The following is a 23,348-nucleotide window of genomic DNA, read 5'->3' on the forward strand; positions in this document are numbered from 1 at the left end:
AAAACTCTCCTCTGGCGTTCACTCAGTAACATGTGAAGTTGTACAGTTTTTTTTTCTCGTTCCTTTTAGTGCTATGTACTGCATATCTGTATGTCTGTACTGTATGTATCAACATGGATATCTTCCTGTTATGTTCATGTTCCTGAATATGTTATGTGTTGCCTAATCTGTATATGTATGTATATATGTGTGTATATATATGTCATATGTTATAAGTAATGCATTTTTTAAGTGCGCCAATACCAAGGCTTTGACTGTTCTTGGGCACGTTCATAAAGGTAATATTATTACGGCTTCGGCTCTTGTTCGGCACATTAATAAAAGTATAACTGTTATTATTATTATTATTATTATTATTATTATTCGACGAAGGCTTATCCGGCCCACAGAGCGGTTCATCTGACCAGGAGACCACCTATATATACACCAACCACCTCCGTCGCTGCAAGGCAGTTGACCCTCTCCTATGGAATGAGGGCTGTGCTCCTGGCGCTCCCGGTCGCCGCGGTTTTAGCTTCGGTTTATTCGCATTGTCAAAGTTCGACGATGGAGATTTCAACGCACATGCGCGTTTCAGGATTTTATATCAATGTAATGCCCTTCAACGAGGATTGCCTATCATTCTGCTATGTCGCCTTGGCCAGAAATGTCCTTATTTAAAAGGCAATGAAAAAGGTGAAGTTACTTAAAAATTTAAAAATGAAAGTCAAGTTAATTAAAAGTTAAGTCATCTAGTAGTTAGATACTCTCTTCGTGAGAATGTCCACCTGGTCGTCAAACTGAACTACAAAAATGAAAGTCTATGCTGCTCTCATACTTTTATAAAAATGTGTAAATGCAAAAAAAAAAAACACTCCCAATAAGATTACACTCCCCTCCAAAATATATCATACATAATACAATAATATTTGTCATAATAATTCTGACGATGCTACAAATCTAATCTAACCAAACCAGCACAGACACAGGACCTTTGGGAATGTTTGGAAGTTCGCCATTTTTCGCTATTCATTCGTGAAAAATTCGTTGAGTACGCGCCCGCTAATGCAAGGTAACTTTCGAGCTTTATATCCCATTTCCTATGGTTTCGTCTAAAATGTTGTATTATACCTTGGGTAACCTTGCTGGTGACCGTCGCTAGAATGGTAGCTTCGTTGCTTTAGAAGAGCTTTGCCTTGCATGAATCATACTAGCTCTACGTTGCAGCTTGTTCAAGGAACGACGTCCTTTACCATAAGAACAGCGGATTTAAAGATGCCTAGGAGCCAGCGCTGGGCACCCATGGTAAGAGGTAATCGGCTGGTCGTCGAGGTAATCGTCATGGACGGAGCCACCGGGAAGAGAGAATCAGCCATTAACGACATGGCCGTATTTGCCAACTCGCCCTACATCATCTCCTTCAAGTCGACACCCAGGGACTTTAGACCTGGCACCAGAACCATCGTCGTGGTAAGACACAAGGAATCACAAAATTTCATCCAGCTTATGAATAGTAGGAAAAAGAGTAGCTCCGCTCTCTGGTCTCGGTAAGAAGCAGGAAAAGCTGAATACAGAAGTAAAATCAAATAGAAGTGGAAACGAGCACAACTGTAAGTGAAAACTCTGAGAAGAGTGCGCATTTAGATAACCAAGGTCGGTAAATGGAGCTAGTAAATACAAACGCATTCCGATCGAAAGCATTCAGTTTGTGAGGGATTATTGTAGGTTAACGACCAAATCTATAATCCTTGTAAGTAACTGGTGTTACTTACCACCAGTATGTACCACCAGGTGTACCTTACCACCAGGGTGTATCCAGCGAGGTATAGCTCGCACCGCAAGTATCTGCAGGATGTAACAGAAGTTCAGTAACTCGCATACTTTGACACGCGCCATCCCGGTCATAATCGAACAGAGAGATTCTATTTGTATGCAATCGGCAGACATGTATCAAGTATTAGCTCAGGTATCAATTGTACGAGATGTAGGGGAACGTGAGGCAGAGTGAGAGGAAAATGTTTGTCGATTTCTTGTTTTTTTTTCTACTGGAGAGAAAGCTTTCCTTTTTTACTCCACTGGCTAGGTGAAATCTTGTTTGATACTGGTCATACAAAATACACGTAATTTTTGAAGAGATTCCCCGACAAATTGCGAAATTATACGAAAAATTCACTGCGTGCCCCAGGCTCGAGCAGAGTGTTACAACCAGTGGGGGAGTGTAATACCAAGGGCATGCAACGAATTAATTGATGCAAAGTCAACTTCGAACATCGTAGCAGAGCTCGAGGCGCCTGCTGGAGACAGCGCACTGTGGGCTAGGCAAAGCGTCAACAATATCGCCCCCATTTAGCAGTGCCATATCAAGAACGTCGGGTTCGACAAATGAATTCGGTCTTTTCTTGATTTGCCTCAGAAAACTAACTTAGTATTCCTCCGCGCCATTCTCTCCTGTCAGAAAGGCGACTTTATGTAGTAGCCGTACTATTCACCACCGTGGAGTGCACTGCTTCAGTGTGCCCTATGTGCTCCCGTAACACCGTGCCCCATCACATAGCTATTGAGATGCGCGTATCAGCACGTGGCTGAGCGCCAGCAAACAGCATGCCATCTTTTCGTTCTACTTCTGAGTGATTCCGCTTTCATCTACTGTACTCATAATACGTAGGATTCAAGTCACTGTCATTGTATACCACAAAGAAATGTCATCAAAATATTTGTTTTCTTCGTTGAAACACGCCGGTCAATATGTTTTGCCTATACCGTTGGGCGATTGCTTGCCGATTCCCACGTGACCTAATGACGATGTTGTGCCGTATGACGGACACAGTTACAGTTTCGCTTTTCTAAGCTTCCCGAATCAGGCAGATATGAGCAATGTAACACTCTTCCCCATGCCTCACTGTGCCTCACGTTTCCCTATAAGTCACTGGGCCACTGCGTTGACGTGCCCCACTGTGCGTCCACTAAACGTGCGACGGCTTTACCTATTGTCGTCGTGGACAAAGGCCTGAAATTATACTGTTCCAGAGTTGGCCTATCCAAATCGACGATGAGTACCTTACAGTGATTTGATGAATTGACGTTTAAAGCTAAAATATACTACGTTGAGTTCTGAGAGAAATAGTCGAAGTGTACGTGGTTGTCGTGGCGTTGATAAAAAACGGCAAGACGAACTATCTCAATGACATACGTACTGAAATATTTTTTAAAATCATTCAGTGCTTTCAGATAGCAAGCCTCACGGAACAGCTGGTCGCACCAGTGCGACCTACGTTTCCATTTTTTTTTTGTCTGTTTCTGTTCTATTCTATTCGATTCTAAAAATGGCGAGTATGCCATCTGGGTCGGAGGTTGTGGTTAGCTGTAACTTTCGTATGGACAAGCGGACGTCGTCTTCCGAGACTGCGAATTGAGTTATAGTGTTACAAAAGTCGGGTGCGCGAGATGGGGAACCATTATTGCCGGTCCTGATAGAACTAGCGTATACGGAAGAGAAGTGGCCTGCAAAGCCGTTGCAAACAAATGTAGGGTCAGAATTAATGGCAGAGCCGTCGGCTACAGAGATGATTGTACTGGTCTTGTCCCGAGACCGAGATAGCTACGATCAAGAGCACTGACGTACTTGTCAAGTAAGCTTGCATCAAAAGCCGGTGAATGAATTCCAATTAGTAATTTGACGTTACTGTCGAGTTTGAGTTCAATCCAAACACATTCATCAGTTAGTTCAAGGTCAGTGCGCCGGAAACAGGGAAGAGGGTGTTAACGTCAACTAGAGGCCCGCCTCCACGTTGTGCTTGTGGAGTACAGCGGTCAGAGCGGAATACATTGCAAGGCGGAGGAATGTAAGTACTATTGGGTATACCAGGCCAGAGCCAGGTTTCAGTTAAGCATATTACACTATGAGCATCTTCAAATACGGCACGAATGAAATTGATATCTTTTGTGCGTAAACCACTAACGTTCTGATAGTAAATTTTGAGTGTTTTCTCCTAAGTGAGGGGAACACAACGAACATGATGACGACTACATCGCAAGTCCCGGGCGTAAGCTTGCTTTGGTGGTGTTGTTAATAAAGCGTAGGACAGACATAGCGGAATAGATTTTCAGCTTAAGCTTCTGTAACTGGCACCATGGTTTTGTTGCCTGCAACGAAAGTGTTGATGTACACGCACGTGTCAGATGAACGAGATCATTTAACGTTTGTATCGTAGAAACTCTGCCGATGTAGTTTTGAACGTTTAGTCAGTGAGTCAGGTCTTAGAGAATATTAGCTCTCCGTGCTATGCTTCACACCTTCCTTGATAAGGAAGCGGATGACTGACCGTTTCTCCTCCTCGGTGCAAACCTGAAGCGGGGCAGCCATTATTAATCAAATGTCAGGTGCGTGCACGTGCCACGCTGAGGTCTCAAAACACGAGATGCACAGTACAAGACGTGCACTATACCACCCGCTGCAAGAATATTAAGCTTGTGATAGAGCTCGGAATTTTAATTTGTAAGGTTATTTATTCAACACCCTCATGTTCGCACGACAGCGAATTTCACAAGCTGTAACTTGATTGTATCTTGATGGCAACAAGTTACTTCTGTCAGTATTTACTATTCCACTCCAATATTTTGCAAGGTTGTGTATTTAGTATTCTACCCAGTTACTTTTTGTGGTACGTGCTCAGCACTGGCGGGCAAAGTACCAGAAACTGTAGTTCAAGTAAAGTACATGGGGTCAATAGTACTTTAAGTACAGTACAGAGTGCTACATTTTAAATGTACTACAAGTAAAGTAAACGTACTAGGAATTGTACTTTAAAGTACTTGTCAACTACATTGCAACTGAGTTAGGGCAGTAATTTTGGCAAGTTGGTACCGTTTGGGACACTGCTGTCTAAATTCTCACAAAGGAACTGTACTAATAGCAGCCCCCCACAGCTCTCGCAAAATCTGTATCAAAGTCCGTGTTACTGCAATCCGTGCCTCTCTATTGATCGGACGCCTAAGGGTGTCCGGATTGGTTGCCGGAATTTAAAAACGGCACTTCGCGCTTCCTCGCCTGCGTGCTCCGTACTCCCTCGGCGGATTCATTTGAAATTTGAACGGCAGACGCCGGGTCGGCGGTGTCTTTGGTTGGGAGGCAAGTGCGTTCGCCGTCGTATCCGTGTATTATGGTGTCTTCGATCGTGTTGTACTGTTCCTCGATACAAGCATCGGTCTACGAACAGCTAATCGGATTTCAGTGTTGTCGTGAATTCTGGCTCGATGAACATGTTCGAGCGCCGTCAGATCTGCATAGCGGTGACAAGAAAATAGGATTCATGAAGCAGCAGCATTTTATGTTTGACGTGTAGCAGGCAAGGTCATGATGATCAAGAGATTGTGCGCAAGTATGTGACAGTTGTTCGTTGCTGGGAATAAGCTGTGTCGATATTTTGCAAGTTTGAACTTTGTTCCAGTGTGCCAGGAAGCGCTACGCAATGGACTCTACGCTCAGTGCATGTAAATGCGTCAACCTGCCGACTGTGTCAGTATAATGACTCAAATAAATTTCTGTTCATTACGACAGTTTTCACAGTTGTTTGGGGATCACGGAATAACTTTGCGGCGTGCATGAAAGCTAGTAGACTTAGAGGTCAGGGGTAGCCGTTACAGGCCAGTATGGAAAACAGAAGTCAGCAACAGCCAGAACCGGTCGGGCTGCAAGCCGGACGGAAAGACTTCTGATTGGAGGATTGAGGGAGCAATCGCTGCATTCTCATTGGTGATGTGCCCCGTGTTGTGTCAATTTACCTATACTACGGGCTCTACGGGGAGTTGGTGAGAGCTAGCGTCGTCTGCTAGGGAGCGCAGTTGAGCGCAGCCTCCCCTCGGAGAGGGTATTGGTATTGTTGCGTTGCGCTCGACATCGCTGATAGGGGATCGCTCTGCTACGGGCTGGAGATTTTAAACAACCTTGTCCCAAACAGTACATCTTGCAGAGGGAAAGCTTGCAACTGATGTGCAAGTGCAAAAAACAGGACTAACGTAGAGTGTGTGTTGCATCTCTTTCTTAGTTCAGCTATATTCTTTTGAGACGTGTTCCCTCTTCTAGATTTCAATGTTATTCTGCATAGCGCGACGCGTCACCGTTTGGTACAAACAAAGTGTAATAAAGTGCTCATGTTTTGATTGGTTAAATGCCAATGTAAGCATTTGGTGCAAATGCTAGTTCTGACGTCCAGTGTTTACCCATGAATATGAACAGTATAACAGATAACATAATTTCCGTTCACAGCTGCTCAGGCAACCAGCTGTGCTAGTGGAAAGCATTTTCGTTTCTCGATGTATTTACCTTTACTTCTCTTGCAACAGACAAAGTAGGACAGCAATCCATTTACTAGTTCGAAAATACTGTTTCTTGACAGAAATTGTACGTAATATTTTTCTTTTGGTACTTGCATTTCCAGTCGTGTACCTTTGGGAAAATACTAAATAAAGTTACAGTACAAAGTACACTGTTGGAAACTTACTGATGGTAAAGTACAAGAACTTGTAAAATTTACTTACTGTAGCACATAAATAGTTGGAACTTCAAGTACTGCCCACCACTGGTGATCAGGAACTTGAATACACTTTTAGCTATATTGTACAAGCCTGGGTAATGCAGATCTTTTAGACACCATTTACGGAATGTAGGCTCTAGTGGAACACCCCAACTCGACCCCGGCCTCTGGAGTGCGCACGCAAATCACGGTGCTGAACGAACGCGAGCAGAGGGTTCCGGTTGATGTGGACTTTTCCATCACCGACGACGGAGGCAAGGCGATATTCTTCATTCAAACGGATGCATATCACAAGCGGCTCAAGTGCAAGGTAAAGAACCCGTTCCGACGGCTAAAATTACGGTTTACAGCACTTAACTCTATTGTCTAGGTGCGGACGGCGGACCCAAGGTATTCGTACCACCAACAAGAAGAAAACAGCATTAATCTGGAGACTTATGATTCACGGACAAATGCAACCCTTGCACTCAACAGGATCGATACAAGGAGGAGATACCAGGTGCTCAAATATAGTTCATTAACCGAATGCAATCAAACATTCTGATCTTTAGGTTGATGTTGAACAACTGCTATAAAAGAGCTTTATAGTATTATTTTAAACTAAACTACGACACGGTACCAGATTCCACGACTGATGGAAGTAGTCGGTTTCACAAGGTTCTGACCCCGTTAAACACCAGTTAGTCTTAAGAGCTGTGGTATAGTGCATACTGGGAGTAACGCTCTTCCGCCAACGGACAGCATTATCGGGTTTTAGGGCTTTCCGCAGAAGCTTGCGAAGAGGTACACGGTAAACCGATTTTCGACCTTCTTACAATTCGGAATGAAGTATTCTGTACCAAATCAGTCTTCTCAATTATATGATGTCTTAATAGCATTATGATCTGATAGCCTCAAACATTATATAATTGTTATATATAAAAGTTTTTTACTATTGTTAGAGGATACAAATTTGAATGGTTGCTATGCTCGAGCGTTTCTACCAAGAGCTTTGAGGAGTCGTGCTGTATGTCTAGCGCCAGAACTCTAACTCTGAGGCTTAAAGGGACTATGAAATTTCCCGAACCCCCATACTTTTTTTCGATGGAAACTGTTCTTCCCGCAGAGAAACTAATATGCCACAAATTTTTCCGGACGAAATCGCTCCACTCTGCGAGGAGCGCGCGCTGGAAATGTCTCTTCCGCGTTCCTCCTCTCCCGCGCATATTTCCCTGTCGATGGTGTAACTGTACGGACCGCACTTCGGTTTCCCGTTACGTCACCGGTGTTGCACAATGGCAAGTAATACCGCGAGCTCGCTCTGTGGCTGCCGCCACTGCCGAAATCTGCCGATCGCGCGAAAGCTGCTGTCATGGAGATTTCCACTCCCGATGAACGCATACGCGGGGTCCTACGGCGCATGCTCCCGGCGGGATTCCTCGTCTCGGCAACACGTCACGATGACGTGTTACTGAGCCGGCCGTGGTCGCGCCAAGTTGCCGGTTGTGTCTCCGCTCGGCAGCTCGCCACGGCGCGGCGCCAGCTGTCCTCCCTTCGCCGCTCCGTTTAAATTAGCTCCCGAGAAATCCGCTCGCGCGACGAAAGTAAAATTTCGGTTCTAGACTCAGAAAAATGTCTTCTTTCGAACGAAACGAAGAAAAAAATCGTTTCATAGTTCCTTTAAGGACAGCCGGGAACTCCTGTTGGCGCGGGTTCTGGATTCGTCAATGGTGAGAGCGAGGCTAAATGCCAAACGTAGCTGCCGACACCAAAACTGCGTATCTGGGAACAGCGTTCCTGTGTACCTCATCAACCGCAATTGTCCATAGAAGTTTAGGTAGCACGGTACCTGCGTATTTCTTCACCTGAGCGGCCCCCTGCTTGCAATCATTGAAGAAATCGAATAAGAAACGGGTGGCCGGCAATTCCATCCATCTCTCATTATGTCTGTCCACTCCTATTTGCTGCTGGGGTGTCGCTCAATGGACACAGTATCCCAAGCGTCTTGTCTGTGCAATCTCTGACAGAGGAATCTCGTCGTCTGAGTGCCTCTGTCGTCCCGAGCGGTAATGCGTTTCTCGTCGAGCACTGTTTGCCCCGACTGCAGCGCAATGCATTTGATGTCCTTGATTTGACGACACACTGTCACCACCGCCGCCACTCATGCCTTTCATTTTAGTAGGGACATAAAGATGCAATGGCAGAAAGTAAACTCTGCCTTTTCGAACAACCTTAGCATGCGTTGCTGTGGCGCTGTGTTGTGTCTTCTTCGTCGGACGTTGCCTTTGCGATTCCTCTGTGTGTCTCTCAGTTTGTCTACTTTGGCGCTCCTTGTGCAAGGCCTGAATTCGCCCACTACGCATCGGAACGTTCATATCGGACGTGGCAGATATGGCTGCGAATGAAACAGCAGTAAGAGTAGGTTAGGCGTGGCTGCCCAATCGCCTATATCGATTAAAAATGACACCTTATATAAAAAGGCACCTGCAGTGGGATTCGAACACATCCGTTTATGTGGTTGTAGAAAGGTAGAAAATCCACCGGATCTGTGTGGAAAAGCTGAAGGAATAGCCTGTGAACGGAATCGGTCTTCTGAGTGTGTAGCTGGCAATAGTGCAAGAGAATGCGTGCGTACGCTTATGTATGTTAGTATGGCTTGTGTGATTAGGGTAGATAGCATGGTGTCAGCGGTAGCAGTTCTTACAGTAAGTCGGGTTATGTAATTTCGAGTCCCACTGCTGCTGCCTTTTCATCAACTGCGCGTTGTAAGGGTTCCGTGTTCTGTTCTCATCTACTACTACGAAACGTTCAACATCGTGGAATTACGAAATATACCACGTGGCGTTGAAACAAACTAAAACACGAACGCTGGACTACACACACCTGACTACTTCAATATCACGCTAACATTTTACGGCGTTATGCTAGAGTGATTGTATGTTAGCATGTGGAAACTGCGCCAGTAATAGCTGCTACAGTGGTATACACAGATAGCTCTTGAAGAAAAACGAAGTTAGTATCGTAGAAGGAAAGAAGACCCACTGAACCGTTATGGAAATGTTAAGGGAAGTACCTGAGGATGAGAGCCGCCGCGGCGGCGGCTTTTGTCCTGCGGTAACAGTTAGTATCGACAGTTCTAATAGTACCCACGGCGTAGTGGAAGGACGAAGCTTTTCGCACAAAACCTCATCATCAACAACAGACTTCAGCTGTTCCCGTCTTTCTGCACTACATAGTATATCCTAACCCCCTGTATGGACAGCGTTCACGGGCTGCAAGACTGGGCACCAAGTCATTGAGAACACACATGCCTGTGCAGAATCGTTGGCTCCCGTGTTCTTAATTGCTTGGCGGCGATACCAGTATCCTCTCTTTGACAGTCAGGACTACAGGAACACTATGAAGAGATATTATAAAGCATGCTTTGTACGCGGGCAGTGTGAAAGTTTGGATTCCTATGTTGCTTCTGGCGCACTTGCTCATTCTGAGTACGCTCTCATTGGTAGGTCGGAGAGCAGTTCGAAGGCCATGTGACAGTGATGCCAAGAGAGATGTACCCTCTCTACTTTGTGGTAAGTTTATGATACACGTCTTTGAACTTTGACCTGAACGCAAAAACGTTGCAGGTATTAAGTAAAGGCCATGTGGAACATTATGGCGTTATCATGCCTGGAATGCCGCTCCACTTCACATTGACGTACAACATGTCTCCGACATCAAGGGTACTGGTCTATGCCTTCTACAAAGGTCACTTGCTGGCAGATGCCCTTGCATTTGAAGTTCAAGGAACCTGCACGGACAGCTCGCAGGTGAGGCTTTGTCAGATCGAATAGGTGCATGTAACAATCATATTTCCTTGGGTAGATTGAAATAGAGACAACTTTCAAGACGCATGAACCTGGAGAGGCAGGTGCACTCAGAGTGAAAGGTACAGAGGGAACACTCGTGGGCATTCTTGCAGTGGACCAAGCCGTTTACATCCTCAGAAAAAAGGACCTTCTCACCAGAAACAGAGTAAGCTGTTCCTCAAATGCAAATTTCTTCTATGGCGAACGGTGCAGGCACGGCTGCGTGGTCCACTGCACTGTTTAAACAATTTATAACTTTTTTGTTTTTGCATTTTGTGTAGACAACTTGTCCTGAGGCGAATACCTTTTGAAGTATCGATGCTATACCACTTCCTCATCGTATAGTAATTCTATACCTCCCTAAAGGTATATTATTTGCCCATCACTGGTATACTGTTATACAGGGTCTTTCACAAAACGTGTCATTCAGACTTTATCAAAAAACGGGGCGAGGGAAAAATATGCAGTCAACGGCATTTGTGTGGCAACTGAATTTGCCACCTTCCAAAAATATTTTCATTTGATTTTAATTAAAAGAAATTGAATTTCTTTAATTGAACTCCAAAATTTCCCCAAGTTAACCTTTTTTTTTACAGAATTAAAGAGCCCGTAGCGAACTTAGTCAGTTCCACCAAGAAATCCGCTCGATATTACAAATGGAACTGCCGAAAAAAAGTCCCGAAATTGAGGCTTTAAAGCTTCGGGTATTCAACGGCGCACCAAATCAGTCGCAAAGATTAGCGGAGAGGAGGACATCCTGCCCCCATGAAAGATAGAAGGTCGGGAAAAAAAAGAGGGCAAAAAAAAAGAGACGTAATGTTTTTCTTTTTTTCGCTTATCAACGTATGGTGGAATGACACCCGCCTTGTTATCGGCGCGTCTTGCCCTGCACGCCGGTCCGGCGAGAAATTGTTCTAGCTTTACGGGGCAAGAGCATGTCCACCCCTCCGCGCATCTTTGCGACTGATTTGGTGCGCCGTTGAATACCCGAAACTTTGAAGCCTCAATTGCGGGACCTTACTTTGGCAGTTCTATTTGCAATATCGAGCGGATTTCTTGGTGGATCTGACTAAGTTCGCTACGGGCTCTCTAATTCTGTAAAAAAAAAAAAAAAGAAAGAAAAGAAACGTTAGGTTGATTTGGGAAATTTTGGAATTCAATTAAAGAAATTCAATTTCTTTTAATCAAAATCAAATGAGAATATTTTTGCAAGGTAGCAAATTTAGTTGCCATACAAATAGCGTTGACTGCATATTTTTCTGCCGCCCCGTTTTTTTATTAAGTCGGAATGACAGGTTTTGTGAAACACCCTGTATATAATATACCCGCGACATGGTATATTATTAGAGAAAAGCAGAAACATTCTATTTATCTATAGGCAACAAGTTAGAATATACAACGGAACTAGAACAATATGTATTTCAATAACAACAATCAACACGAGAGATAACAAGAGGAAGAACATAACCGGTCACGCACGCGCACAAATTCTAGCACAAGATCGAGCACAAAGCACGACTGTGAACCAGAGATGCGGTCCCATGCAGATTATTCGCCACGTAACAAGAAATTGTCTGTATTGCATTGTCGTCAGCTGCTTATAAAGGTAGTCAACAAGGAATATGAGAAGGTTTGGCAGTTGCTGGAGAACAGAAACTTGATGTAATCAAATCACCGCGGCTCCGCAGATTGTGGAACCGCCATCCGGACTAGAGCACAACCACACTCTTTAAAAAAAAGGTTGTCTTCTTATACCTTTTAGGGTGGTAATGGCTTGTCACAAATGTTAGTCCACACCACAAATGTGTGGAGTTTAATCCCTTTGGCAAGGTGGTACTGTTCAGTCCTAACTTTAGCGCCCTGTGTGTCAAATTTGCACCCTTCAGGTGTAGAAATGGATCGTCCGAGGGCCTATACTGTTTGAGCTGTGGACAGTACGACTTCCTCGAAGTATGCTAATTGTGTATGTTTTGTTCCTCTTGTCAACTTTTGTCTTGCATTTTCTAAGGTTTTCAGCGCGATACGTGTATTCCAAATTCATGATTTGTTTTGCAAATTTTGTTATCTATAGCAGTCGTGACCCCTCAGTCAAATTTCGGCTTGCGATTTGTTAATGATCCTAAAAGGAGAAATCAAGGAATTATATTTATCGACTGCCCACCAGCGGAAAGAGGCAGATAGAAATTAACCGCGCTTACGAAACGCAAACTTCACGTGCAAGGCCGCACGTGCAAAGCCGCACGCGAAAAGCACAGATGTGAAGCAAGGTGGTGCAGATTACCGCCACAGAATGGCAAAGAACCTGTGTGAATCGCAGATGCGTGTGTATTGTCATCAAGCAGGAGAGCTATCTATGGATGTAATCCTCACGCACACACACTAACTTTACGTTAAAATCGCTACAAGCTAGATAACAACACTCTCTAGGAGATGAAAATAGACCAAAAGCCAGGGGTCATGATGTTTATTACTGCGTCACACTGGCTTGCACAACAAATAAAAACAAACAAGAAAAGGACGTTTCGACGCCTATGCGGGCGTCCTCATCAGCTTTAAAAAACGTGAAGGAACTGTTCATGAGAAGAGGAAACCTTTTAAAGCCTTGTAGCAGTCCGGTAGAGGCCCCTTGTGATGATTACAGGCGTTGCTCTCTAGGAGAGTTTGCTGTTCGTATTGGCCATATCAAGCGAACAATCTAAACACGGCAGAGTCACTGCGGAGGGCACTACAGTCCTACTGAGCAGTCTAGAACATGATTTGTCACTCACCCTGAACGTGGCGGAAGAGTCGAGTAGACGTCATACAGCGGCTGCAGCACTCCACGGGACCTGCTTCGCGGATGATGTGGCTACGAAGTCCTGCCCTGACACCCTGAAATATAGCTGCGTCTCCGAAGCCTGGGCCACTGAAGGCTGGACCACTGAAGGCTAGCCGGCAACGGCAGATCCAAACCTCCAAGTTTATCTCCGTATTTTTAATAAAGCCAATTGTTACGCAGAGTGCGCAGAACGGATAACGGTTTTAAGAACCGCGCGGTGGCCCTGGCGACAGTCGAGAGCTCAAATACTTGCGTTAACCTGCGGCACAGCAAAAGAGGGACGTGACAACGCCTGAAACAGTGCTCGGCCGTTTCACACATCTCGCAAGACGGGCAACCATAAGAGCGAGAGATATATAAGAGCGTAATCGAGCGCGGAGAGGAAGAACGTCGTGGACAAGCTTCCACTGAAGATTGGCGCAGCGGGCATCTAGCCATCCCCGGGACCGAACTGCAACTCCCTGATTGCCGTATCAAAATAAATAGCTGACAGCCCATAACTGGATATCAGCGTCAGCAAGCTTGAGTCGTAAACGCCTTACAACATCCACACAGTCAGCGTATTGACTAGGCAGGACTTGACTATTACTTGGCCGAAACCTCAATAAACCTCCCGGTGGCACAACCCAGAGAGTACTGCACTTATGCGCACGCTGGGTGTTCAACAACAACTACGAGGGGCGTTCAAGTCAAACCGGGACTTTTCATTTTTCGCAAAAGTAAAATAAACTTACAGGCGAGAAATTATTTTTATTTTTCAACGTAATCTCCAGCTGCACTAATGCACTTCTCCCAACGTTTCACGAGGGCTTGGAATGCCAGCAGCGTCGAAATCCGTACTGGCGTGCAGCAGACATGGTCGGACAGCATTTGTGACCTCGTCGTCGCAGCTGAAGTGGTGGCTCCCAAGGAACGCCTTCATTGGTCTGAACTGTAAGGGGGATGTGGCAGAAACTCCCAGCCAAGTTCCTGTAAGGTGCGTGTCGTGAGTTGCGCGGCATGCGGGCGTGTATTGTCCTGTAGGAGGAGGACTCCTTTGGTGATGAGGCCCGGCAGCTTTTGCTTCAGCGCCTTATGCACATCCCCGAGAACCTAGCAGTAATATGCACTATTGATCGCACTATATGCACTATTGATATCGAGATATGTAATCCGTCGGTCCTTGAGGATCAGGCGCTCCACAAGTGGGATGTTCTCAGGAACTCTGACACTGGTCTCTAAGCCGCCCCGGCTGGGATCGCTCAGCATTGATGTGCGGCCGTCTCGGAACCGTTTGCACCACTCAAACGCTTTGCTGCGGCTACGTGTATCGTGGCCATACTGAGCCTGAAGTTTTGTGTGAATTTCAGATGACTTGTCGGCCATCTCGTCCAGCACGTGTCTTCTGTTTTGCAAACTGTTGTTCAAACTTTGGACCACCACGAGGTGAACGCGGAGGCCTGTCGCGTGTGAAAATGACGAAAAAGAAGTAGCGCGAGCTAGTTGTACACTCAGGAGACAGAAAGTTCCGGTTCGACTTGAACACCCCTCGTATATTTGAGATGATGAATGGGGATTTTCATCGCTAGGGGCTATACTCTACCCCGTTGCTTAGGGTTGCCACCTGTCCTGATTTCACCCGAACAGTTCGGAAATTCAAGGCTTGCGTTCGGTGTCCGGGTGGAGGTGTAATCAGGACATATAATGTTCGGGAACTGGCCAAGTCGTAGTAAAAACGTTACGACTCCGTGTTTTGCGTCATCGTCACCAAATATTGAGCTATAGCTTAACTGAGCAATCAAAGCCACGTTGATGCACATGAATATGCTGGAGAGAACCTATTATTACAACCCCCTGTGCCCAGTGCTCAACTTTCAAGACTCAAGAATTTGGTTCGGTCCTACACAATCCACTTCGTGCTATCCTAGACGGGGCAAAAAATGGAGGATGGCGGAGCAGTAACAGCTCCCCATAGAACGCATAGTTTCAGATAGTTCACACAGCGCTGGGGACAATGGAAATCAAACTGACAGGACCAATAAAAATGCGACGTTATGCATTCCAGCCGGCCAAACAGGGGCCTTCTTGCTTGTCTCGCCATTCAGCGTGACCGGGCTGCGATAGACTGCTACTGGTGTTCCGCTTGACGCCCAGTTATTTGTAGTCTCAGATAACTATAAAGCAATGTTTTGTTTAAAAACTGTTCATACATCTTATTGATTCAAAGGTCGATGTACACAAAGCCCACTGCGTTGCGCTTGCAACACCCCCTGTGTTCCGTATTGGTCGACGGAAAAGGTGGCAACCCCACCATTGCTGGATATTCAGAAGTGTGCAGTGCCATAAACGCGCGACTGAAGTGGAAGGCACTTGTCTAGCGCCACCGGTAGTGCTAAGGTTCCCTGGGGGCTTAATCGTTTCGCACGTTCAACTTAACGAGACGTTGAACGAGACACGAGACAGCTGAACGAGTCGTTCAGGCTAACGCAACGAGCAACTTTATCGATGCTTTGCTGCGGTCACAATCTCTGCTCCTCGTGATGCTCCTTCTTTGTGGTTATTGTGCACGTTGCGAGCGCTCACGTGTTGTCATGTCACGTGTTGCTGTCATGTTTTCAGACTCGGTATATGGTCTCCTCTCACTTCCATGCATTATTTCACTTTTAAACACACTCACCAACTTTTAAAAGCCACCAGTCCCACTGCTATAGTACTGCAGTCGCAAGTCCTCACAAACGGTGCGGACGGAACAACTTTACAAAATCTGTCTCGTCCAGTTGAAAGGCATCCTGGCGCCATCACGTCCGTGGGACACAGTTAGCCGCTTGTGTGATCGCCCAAGCGAAGTATCCTTCCGCCATCTTTCTTTGGCAGCTTCAACGTCATCGAGTCGGTAGGAATAACGAAACGAAGATCCTTATCGACGCTCTGCTGTGGCGCAATTGGCGCAATCTCTGCTCCTCCTTCGTTGATGCTGTCGTGCTCGTTACGAGCCCTTACGTGTCGTGATGTCATCGGCCTGAGCGAACTACAGCTGCCAACGAGGCTGCAATCTTTTCGACTAATGGGGTTGTTTAATTTTGTTTGGATAGCTCGCATGATTTGTCTATGATTTGTCTATGGCTTGTCGTTGTCACTTCTTCGTCTTCTTTCTCGTCTTGATCTGCATCTTCTCGAGAATATCTCACAGCCCTCATGAAACCACTGGTGTGCATGCCATGAAAGGGACAGGATGTCCTTTTGTATACAGTCGTGGAGCAATACATATCCGCTACTGTAGAAATTCTGTTTAAGCAAATCTCCAAATGAAGATAGTTAACATTCTAACGAGTGGGTAGACCTACTCGTAAGACAAACGATCTCATTCGATCGTTACTGGACTGAGAGATTACGCCCTTGTCACGTTAACGAAAAGAGCGCGTCATACATCACGTGCTCGATTTCACGAGTGCCTCGCGCTTCGTTAGATCATAAGCCGTGTAGCCCCTCATCGATGTAATTTTGCATATCCATTACAATAGTTGCCCCCCCTTTATCTGCTCTTTTGATAATTATGTCTTTCGATTGTTTGAGATTAGAAAGACTACGACGCTCAGCTGAGGTAAGATTCGATTTGGGTTTGCGAGAAGAATTGTATGCTGCTGTAGCTTTGTACTGCCCTTATACAGGGTGTCACAGAAAACGTGTCATTGAATTATAATAAAAAAACTACGCCACCTAGAATCATGCGGTCAACGGCATTTGTTCTTCTTAGGTTTTTGGCATCTCCTAATGTGAATGTCATGTACTCCAAGTTTAATTATGTAAATATTTGCGAACTGAACTCGGAAATTTGCCAAGTAAAGGTCACTTTTTTACCCCACCAATGTAACAGTTCTTGTCTCAGAACCTTCTCCTTTATTCTATCCTACCTCTTACCTCTTCTCTTCTTCCTCGTCTCTCCCAGCTGGCTACAAGGGCCGGGGGGTCACGGGTTCATCCCTCCTGGGATGGTATCTAAACACATTGGCAATAGTGGCAAGTCTAAACTGTCCGTTGGTGTGTGTGTACCCAATCGTTTTAAGTATGCCCTGCTTATGGGCTGTCTGGACGACAGGAACAGGACCATGTAAGACTGATTGTGGTCCGGGAAGTCCAGTGCGCACAAACACAAGGTCGCCTATTTGAATGTCAGGGACACTGGCACTGTGGCGACGGTCGAAGTAGTGCTTCATCCGTCTCCTGTACTTCGCTTCTTGCACGGATGTGTTCCTTGCTTCTTTCAACTGAAGTGCGTCAGCTATTCCGAGCTCCTTGTCAGCCTCCAGAACTGGTGGTTTGTTAGTGGAAGCATAATGCGGGGAGCAGCCGATTCCCGTGTTGTGGGAACGGTTGCGGTGGCGTGTGGCCGCCTCGAGGCACAGACGCCATCCACCAGGGAAGTCGGGGTAGAGGCCGATGAACTGTTTAACGTCGCGGATGGCGCGTTCGGCCAGGCCATTTGCTGCAGGGTGGTACGGCGCCGTGAGCTTGATTTTGATTCCCCTTTCTTGAGCCCACGTTGAAAGACGTCGGCTAGTAAAGGCAGGTCCATTGTCACAGATAATGACTTTTGTGTTCATAAACATTCGCCGCTCTAACATTGCAATAACGCTATTAGCGTCTTCACCACCAGGGCGTGTGGCTACGGTACGTGTGCATTGGTCGATCGCAAGAAGAAATGCCTGCGTTCTTTTTATTCCCTCGGATTTCTTCTTGAGTTCCGCGAAGTCTAGGTGGATAACTTCGAAAGGCACGCGGGAGTGCTCTGGTAACGTCATCCTGTCAACTCGTTGACGGTACTTGATTTTGTAGCGCTGACATCTGTCACATGATCGTACGTACTTCGCAACGTCCTGTTTCATCTTTGGCCACACAAAGCGCTTAGAGATTTTCTTGTATGTGCCACAGAAGCCGTCGTGACCTCCAGAATGGGGGCTGTCGTGGTATAATCGAAGGACTTTGTGCCGTAGTGTCTGCGGAACCTCAAATCTCCCATTAACAAACCTCAGTTGTTCCGTGCCCTCCCAAAGGGTCATGTCGTTAAGAGCAGCCACGGTGTGCTGCTCGATTCCCAGTCGGGACAGCTCGTCCGCATCAAGTAGAGTTCTGCCGGGCTTATAGTAGACCTCCATCTCGTAATGTTGGAGCTCGCAGACCCACCTAGCAAGTCGACCTTTTAAGTCTGCGGACGAGATAATATGGGTGATCGGTTGGTGGTCGGTGAATAGGGAAACCTTCCTCCCTTCTAAGAACGTCCGGAAGTACCGGAGGGCTTGAACCACTGCGAATAACTCCTTCTCCGTGGTCGGATAGTTTAGCTCTGTTTCGTCGAAGGGATAAGAATGGTATCCTACCACGCTGAGCTGCTATGCTCGGTCCTTGGAAACGTTCCGTTGATAGAGCACGGCCCCCGTGCCATAATCGGACGCGTCAGTACAGAGCTCAAAGGGCAGCCGAAAGTCTGGAATAGAGAGGACCGGGTTCGAGGATATGGTCTCTACCATGTCCTGGTAGGCAGCCTCGCACTCTTGTGTCCAAAGAAAGGTGGTACCCTTTTGCAGCAGTACGTTCAGACAAAGCGTTCGTTTGGCATAGTCCTGGATAAATGTTCGGAAGTGACCGGCGAGGCCGAGGAACACTCTTAACGAATGCGTGTCAGTCGGTTTTCGCAGCCGACGAATTTTTTCTACGGACTCTTGTTTCGTGCTCTTAGTCTGTCCGTCGAACAGCCTGCCCAGGAAAACGACACTGGACTTGAAGAAGTCACTCTTCTTTAGATTGATCGTGAGGTTCGCTTCTCGTAGTAGGTGGAGTACCTGTTGGAGATGCCTGCTGTGCTCATCCATCGACCGAGAATACACTAATATGTCGTCGATATACACATGAACAAATTGTCCGATGTAAGGCTCGAGTACGGACGTCATCAATTTTTGAAACCACGCGGACGAATTCTTCCACCCAAACGGAAGTCTATTATATTCATACGTACAAGTCGAAAGGGGTAACAAAGGCAGTGTAACGCCTGGTTTCTTCCGTCAGTGGCACCTTCCAGAAGCCTTTGCAGAGGTCGAGGGTAGAGAAGACTGTGCTACCACCTGTATCGTTAATGATATCATCGATACGAGGCATAGGGAATGGAAAGATCTCAGTTTGCCTGTTGACGATTCTGTAATCGGTACACAAGCGAAAGGAGCCGTCTGCCTTGGGCGCTATGGTGATAGGGGATGCAAAGGTGGACGTTGATGGGCGAATGATATCAGCAGCTAGCATCTCTTGTAGCTCAGTCTTCAGCCATACTTTCTTTTCACGGCTCATGTTATAGGGTTTGCGACGAACCGGTGCTTCATCGGCGAGCCGGAAAGGTACTTGAAGCGCAGTGGTTGCTCCTGGGTATCCTGAAACGGGGAGGATCTCTGGGAAATAGGTAGCAACGTCCTCCTGTGTGCGTATTGCTGGGACTGGGGTGGTGACCATACATCTGGGTCTCTCATTATCCACGGAGACAGTATCGTCCCAGTAAATGTTTAGTCTCAATCTCTTCATGTCAGGGCGGGAGAGTAGGACGTCATACTCGACGTCTTGTACGAGGTGTGTTCAAAAAGTACGCGGACTGACGTCATAAAACAAAATGTACTTTATTTACAAGTTACATCTCCGGGTCCCCTTCCAAGTACTCCCCTCCCGAACGGACACACTTATCCCAACGATGTTTCCACTTGTTGAAGCAGTCCTGGTACGCTTCTTTTGTAATGTCCTCCAGCTCCTTCGTCGCATTTGCCTTAATCTCGGGAACTGTCTCAAACCTTCTTCCTTTCAAGGGTCTTTTGAGTTTTGGGAACAGGAAAAAGTCACAAGGAGCAAGGTCAGGTGAGTAGGGGGGGGGGAAGAACAGTGATCGAATGTTTCGCCAAGAACTCCCGAGTTCTGAGGGCTGAATGGGCTGGAGCGTTGTCGTGATGGAAAAACCAATCGCCACTCCTCCACATTTCTGGCCTTTTGCGACGGATGGCGTCCCTCAGACGTTTCAGAACTTCGATGTAGTGAGTCTGATTCACTGTGGAGCCTTGGGGGAGATACTCGTGGTGAACAACACCCTTGGCATCAAAGAAAACCGTCAGCATAACCTTGACATTGGATCGAACTTGGCGAGCTTTTTTGGGTCTGGGGGACATTTCACCCACCCATTGGGACGATTGGACCTTCGTTTCAAAGTCATAACCGTAGACCCATTATTCATCACCTGTTACGATCCTTGACAAAAAGTCGTCATCTTCTTCTGAACGATCAAGCACTTCCTGACAAACTTGGACGCGATTGGCTTTTTTGTCGTCTGTCATCAGTCGTGGCACAAATTTTGCAGCAACGCGGTGCATCCTCAATTTTTCGGCCAAAATCTCGTAACAAGATCCTACTGATATTCCACACTCTTCAGCAAGCTCCCTGATGGTCAGACGTCGATTTGCCCGCACCAGGGTGTTGATTTCGTCGACGTGTGGGTCGTCAGTTGACGTGGAAGGACGTCCAGGACGCTCGTCGTCTTCAATCGACTGTCGACCACCCTTAAAACGTTCATACCACTTGAAACATGCCGTACGCTTCATAGCAGCACCACCGTAAGCCGTGTTGAGCATAGCAAATGTTTCAGTCGCAGATTTTCCAAGTTTAACACAAAATTTCACAGCAAGTCGTTGCTCCCTCAGGTCATTCATTCTGAAATCCGACAAACGGAAAGAACAGACTTCACGAAACACCGCGTAGCTAACCAACAAATGAAGATTTCTCCAATCAGAAAACGGCGTTTCATCAGCTGATGTATAGACATCTAGCGACACCAAGCGGATTCCCCTGGAACTAACTGGAGCCGTGCAATTCAAACAGTCCGTGTATTTTTTGAACAGACCTCGTATAACCAAAGCGTCCGTTACTATCTCTGCGTCAGAAAAGCCTAGCCTCACCCGTGCCCAGTGGTGAAAAAGCTTGCTGCTGCCATCGAACGCTCTCACTTGTACTTCCCTTCCTGATTCGACATTGCGTGGCTGAATCAAACGGCTATTCACAAGGGTTACGGAGGATCCGCTGTCAACTAATGCTCTCGTTCTTACTTTGTTAAGGAAGAGGTCGACATACAATAGTTTGTTGCCGGTGAAAAAGACAGTTTCGCATGGGGTCCGTGGGCGGAAACTACAACCCTTGTTTATTGTTTTTTTTTTTTTTGGTCCTGGTTATCGTGAATCTCAGCAGCGGCGACCGTGCGCTGGAAGGGTGAACGACGATGCTGTGGTGAGGGAATCGCTGGTGGCGGGTCACGCCTGTCCTGCAGTGTCGATGTGGAGGCAGGGGTTGCACGGAAGCTGGTTTGGACGCTCACGTCTTGCAGACAGCTTAACAACTGTTGGGGGTCCTTTGGGTATCGTATCTGAACCAGCTGGCGTATGTCGTGCGGTATGCCATGAAGTACCAGTGCCACCACTGACCTGTCAGGCAAATTGCACTCCGCGCGTTGGAGGAGTCGTAGCTTCTCGAAGAAATAGTCTGTTAGCGAATCACCCCGATATTTGTAGACGAGTGCTTCGTTCCACGTATCCACTAAGTTATCGTGGAAAGCCTGTGCAAAGCTATCCCTCCACGACTGCCACGTGTCGTTTTCGTTCCCTTGGAGGCAGAAGTCGTACCATTTGCCTGCAACGCCTGTTAAGAACGGTCGCATGTTCTCGATCTTAGCTGCATCACGGGTCCACCCGTTACGCTGGCAGACTCGTTCATAAAGCTTCAACCACGTCTCCGCACTTTGGGAGTGTCCGTCATAGGTGTCCAGCTTGAGGTCTTCGGGACGCCGGCAGCCGTTGTTGCACAGCGAGTCGAGAAGTTCCACCAGTGCCTGCTGCTGTCTGGCCATTTGGATCTGCTGGTCCTTCATGAATTGCAGAATCGTGGCTGGGTCCAGCTGACCAGGAAGCTCCGGAACCGGGGCTGTTGGCGAAGTGTTCTCCGTCGTGCGTGGTAAGAGGACAAACCGGTGAAAATCATCCAGTTTCATGTTGACCTTGCAAACAGATTTCTTGAGTAACTCGTCGACGTCGCTCACCTCTGTCTTGGCAAGGGATGAGCTCAGGCTGTGCGCCGGCCAACGTTATGTCCTCATCTCCAGTGACGCATTTAGCAACCAGTGGTTGTGCAGGGGTTCCCCCAAGTTGAAACTCTACCCACATCGTTCGTAAGGTGTCGGCTGCGCCAATGTAACAGTTCTTGTCTCAGAACCTTCTCCTTTATTCTATCCTACCTCTTCTCTTCTTCCTCGTCTCTCCCGGCTGGCTACAACCAATATGAAGAGCGTGCCGAATTCACTCAAATTCATGATAATTCACAGTGATATTCACGAGCTATCCCATCGGAAAAAATAGCCGAATATCATGCTTTTCGGAGCACCGGACAATACCGGACAATAGCGCGCGATGACTTTTTGAGCGCAATCGCTCTCGGTGCGACGAAAGGAGGTTCCGAAGCCAGCCCACAGAGTGATAGTAGAAAAAGTAACAGTTCCTAAAATTGGGAGAGGGAAAGCATTAGCCCAGCGAAAGTCGAACGTGATAAGCCGTGCCTGTTTTATCTCTTTCTGCGATGTCGGGGAGGGCTGGGTTTCCAACCTCCTTTCGTCGGACTGACAAAGATTGCGCTGAAAAATTCATCGTGCGCTATTCTGTGCGGCCTCCGTAGAGCATGATGTTCGGCTATTTTTCCGATGGGATAGCTCCTGAATGTCCCTGTCAATTATCATTAATTTGAGTAAATTAGACACGCTCTTCAAATTGGTGGGGTAAAAAAGTGACCTTTACTTGGCAAATTTCCGACTTAAGCTCGCAAAAATTTACATAATTAAACTTACGTTACACGACATTCACATGAGGAGGTGGCAAAAACCCAGTAAGAACAAATGCCATTGACCGCATGACTCTAGGTGGTGTAGTTTTTTTATTATAATTCAATGACACGTTTTCTGGGACACCCTGTATACATATCCAGTGCTTTTTGGCGATTAGCTTCCGGTGTATATCGGACGGTAGCCTAAAATAATTAGGCGTTTGATCCCGTTTATCATAAAAGAACTCTTTAAGGCGCATTCGTCGAGTGAAGTTGTCTAAATCGAGATTAAGTTTATATCCGTTTGCCTTATTATTCTTAGGGCAGAATGAA

The 23,348-nt window shown here is 46.6% G+C and overlaps 1 protein-coding gene across 1 annotated transcript in view; it reads left to right on the forward strand.

The window, feature by feature from the left end:
- The window catches only part of LOC135376411 (complement C3-like), a 127,606-nt gene that overhangs the window by 86,781 nt on the left and 17,477 nt on the right, over positions 1–23,348 (forward strand). Inside the window, exons 10-15 of the mRNA XM_064608914.1 lie at positions 1,207–1,449; positions 6,646–6,822; positions 6,883–7,011; positions 9,998–10,063; positions 10,118–10,300; positions 10,356–10,505. Coding sequence (XP_064464984.1) covers positions 1,207–1,449; positions 6,646–6,822; positions 6,883–7,011; positions 9,998–10,063; positions 10,118–10,300; positions 10,356–10,505 — 948 coding nt within the window. The remainder of the gene's footprint in view (positions 1–1,206; positions 1,450–6,645; positions 6,823–6,882; positions 7,012–9,997; positions 10,064–10,117; positions 10,301–10,355; positions 10,506–23,348) is intronic.

This window comes from Ornithodoros turicata, unplaced genomic scaffold, assembly GCF_037126465.1.
Source record: "Ornithodoros turicata isolate Travis unplaced genomic scaffold, ASM3712646v1 ctg00001086.1, whole genome shotgun sequence".
Lineage (NCBI taxonomy): Eukaryota > Metazoa > Arthropoda > Arachnida > Ixodida > Argasidae > Ornithodoros > Ornithodoros turicata.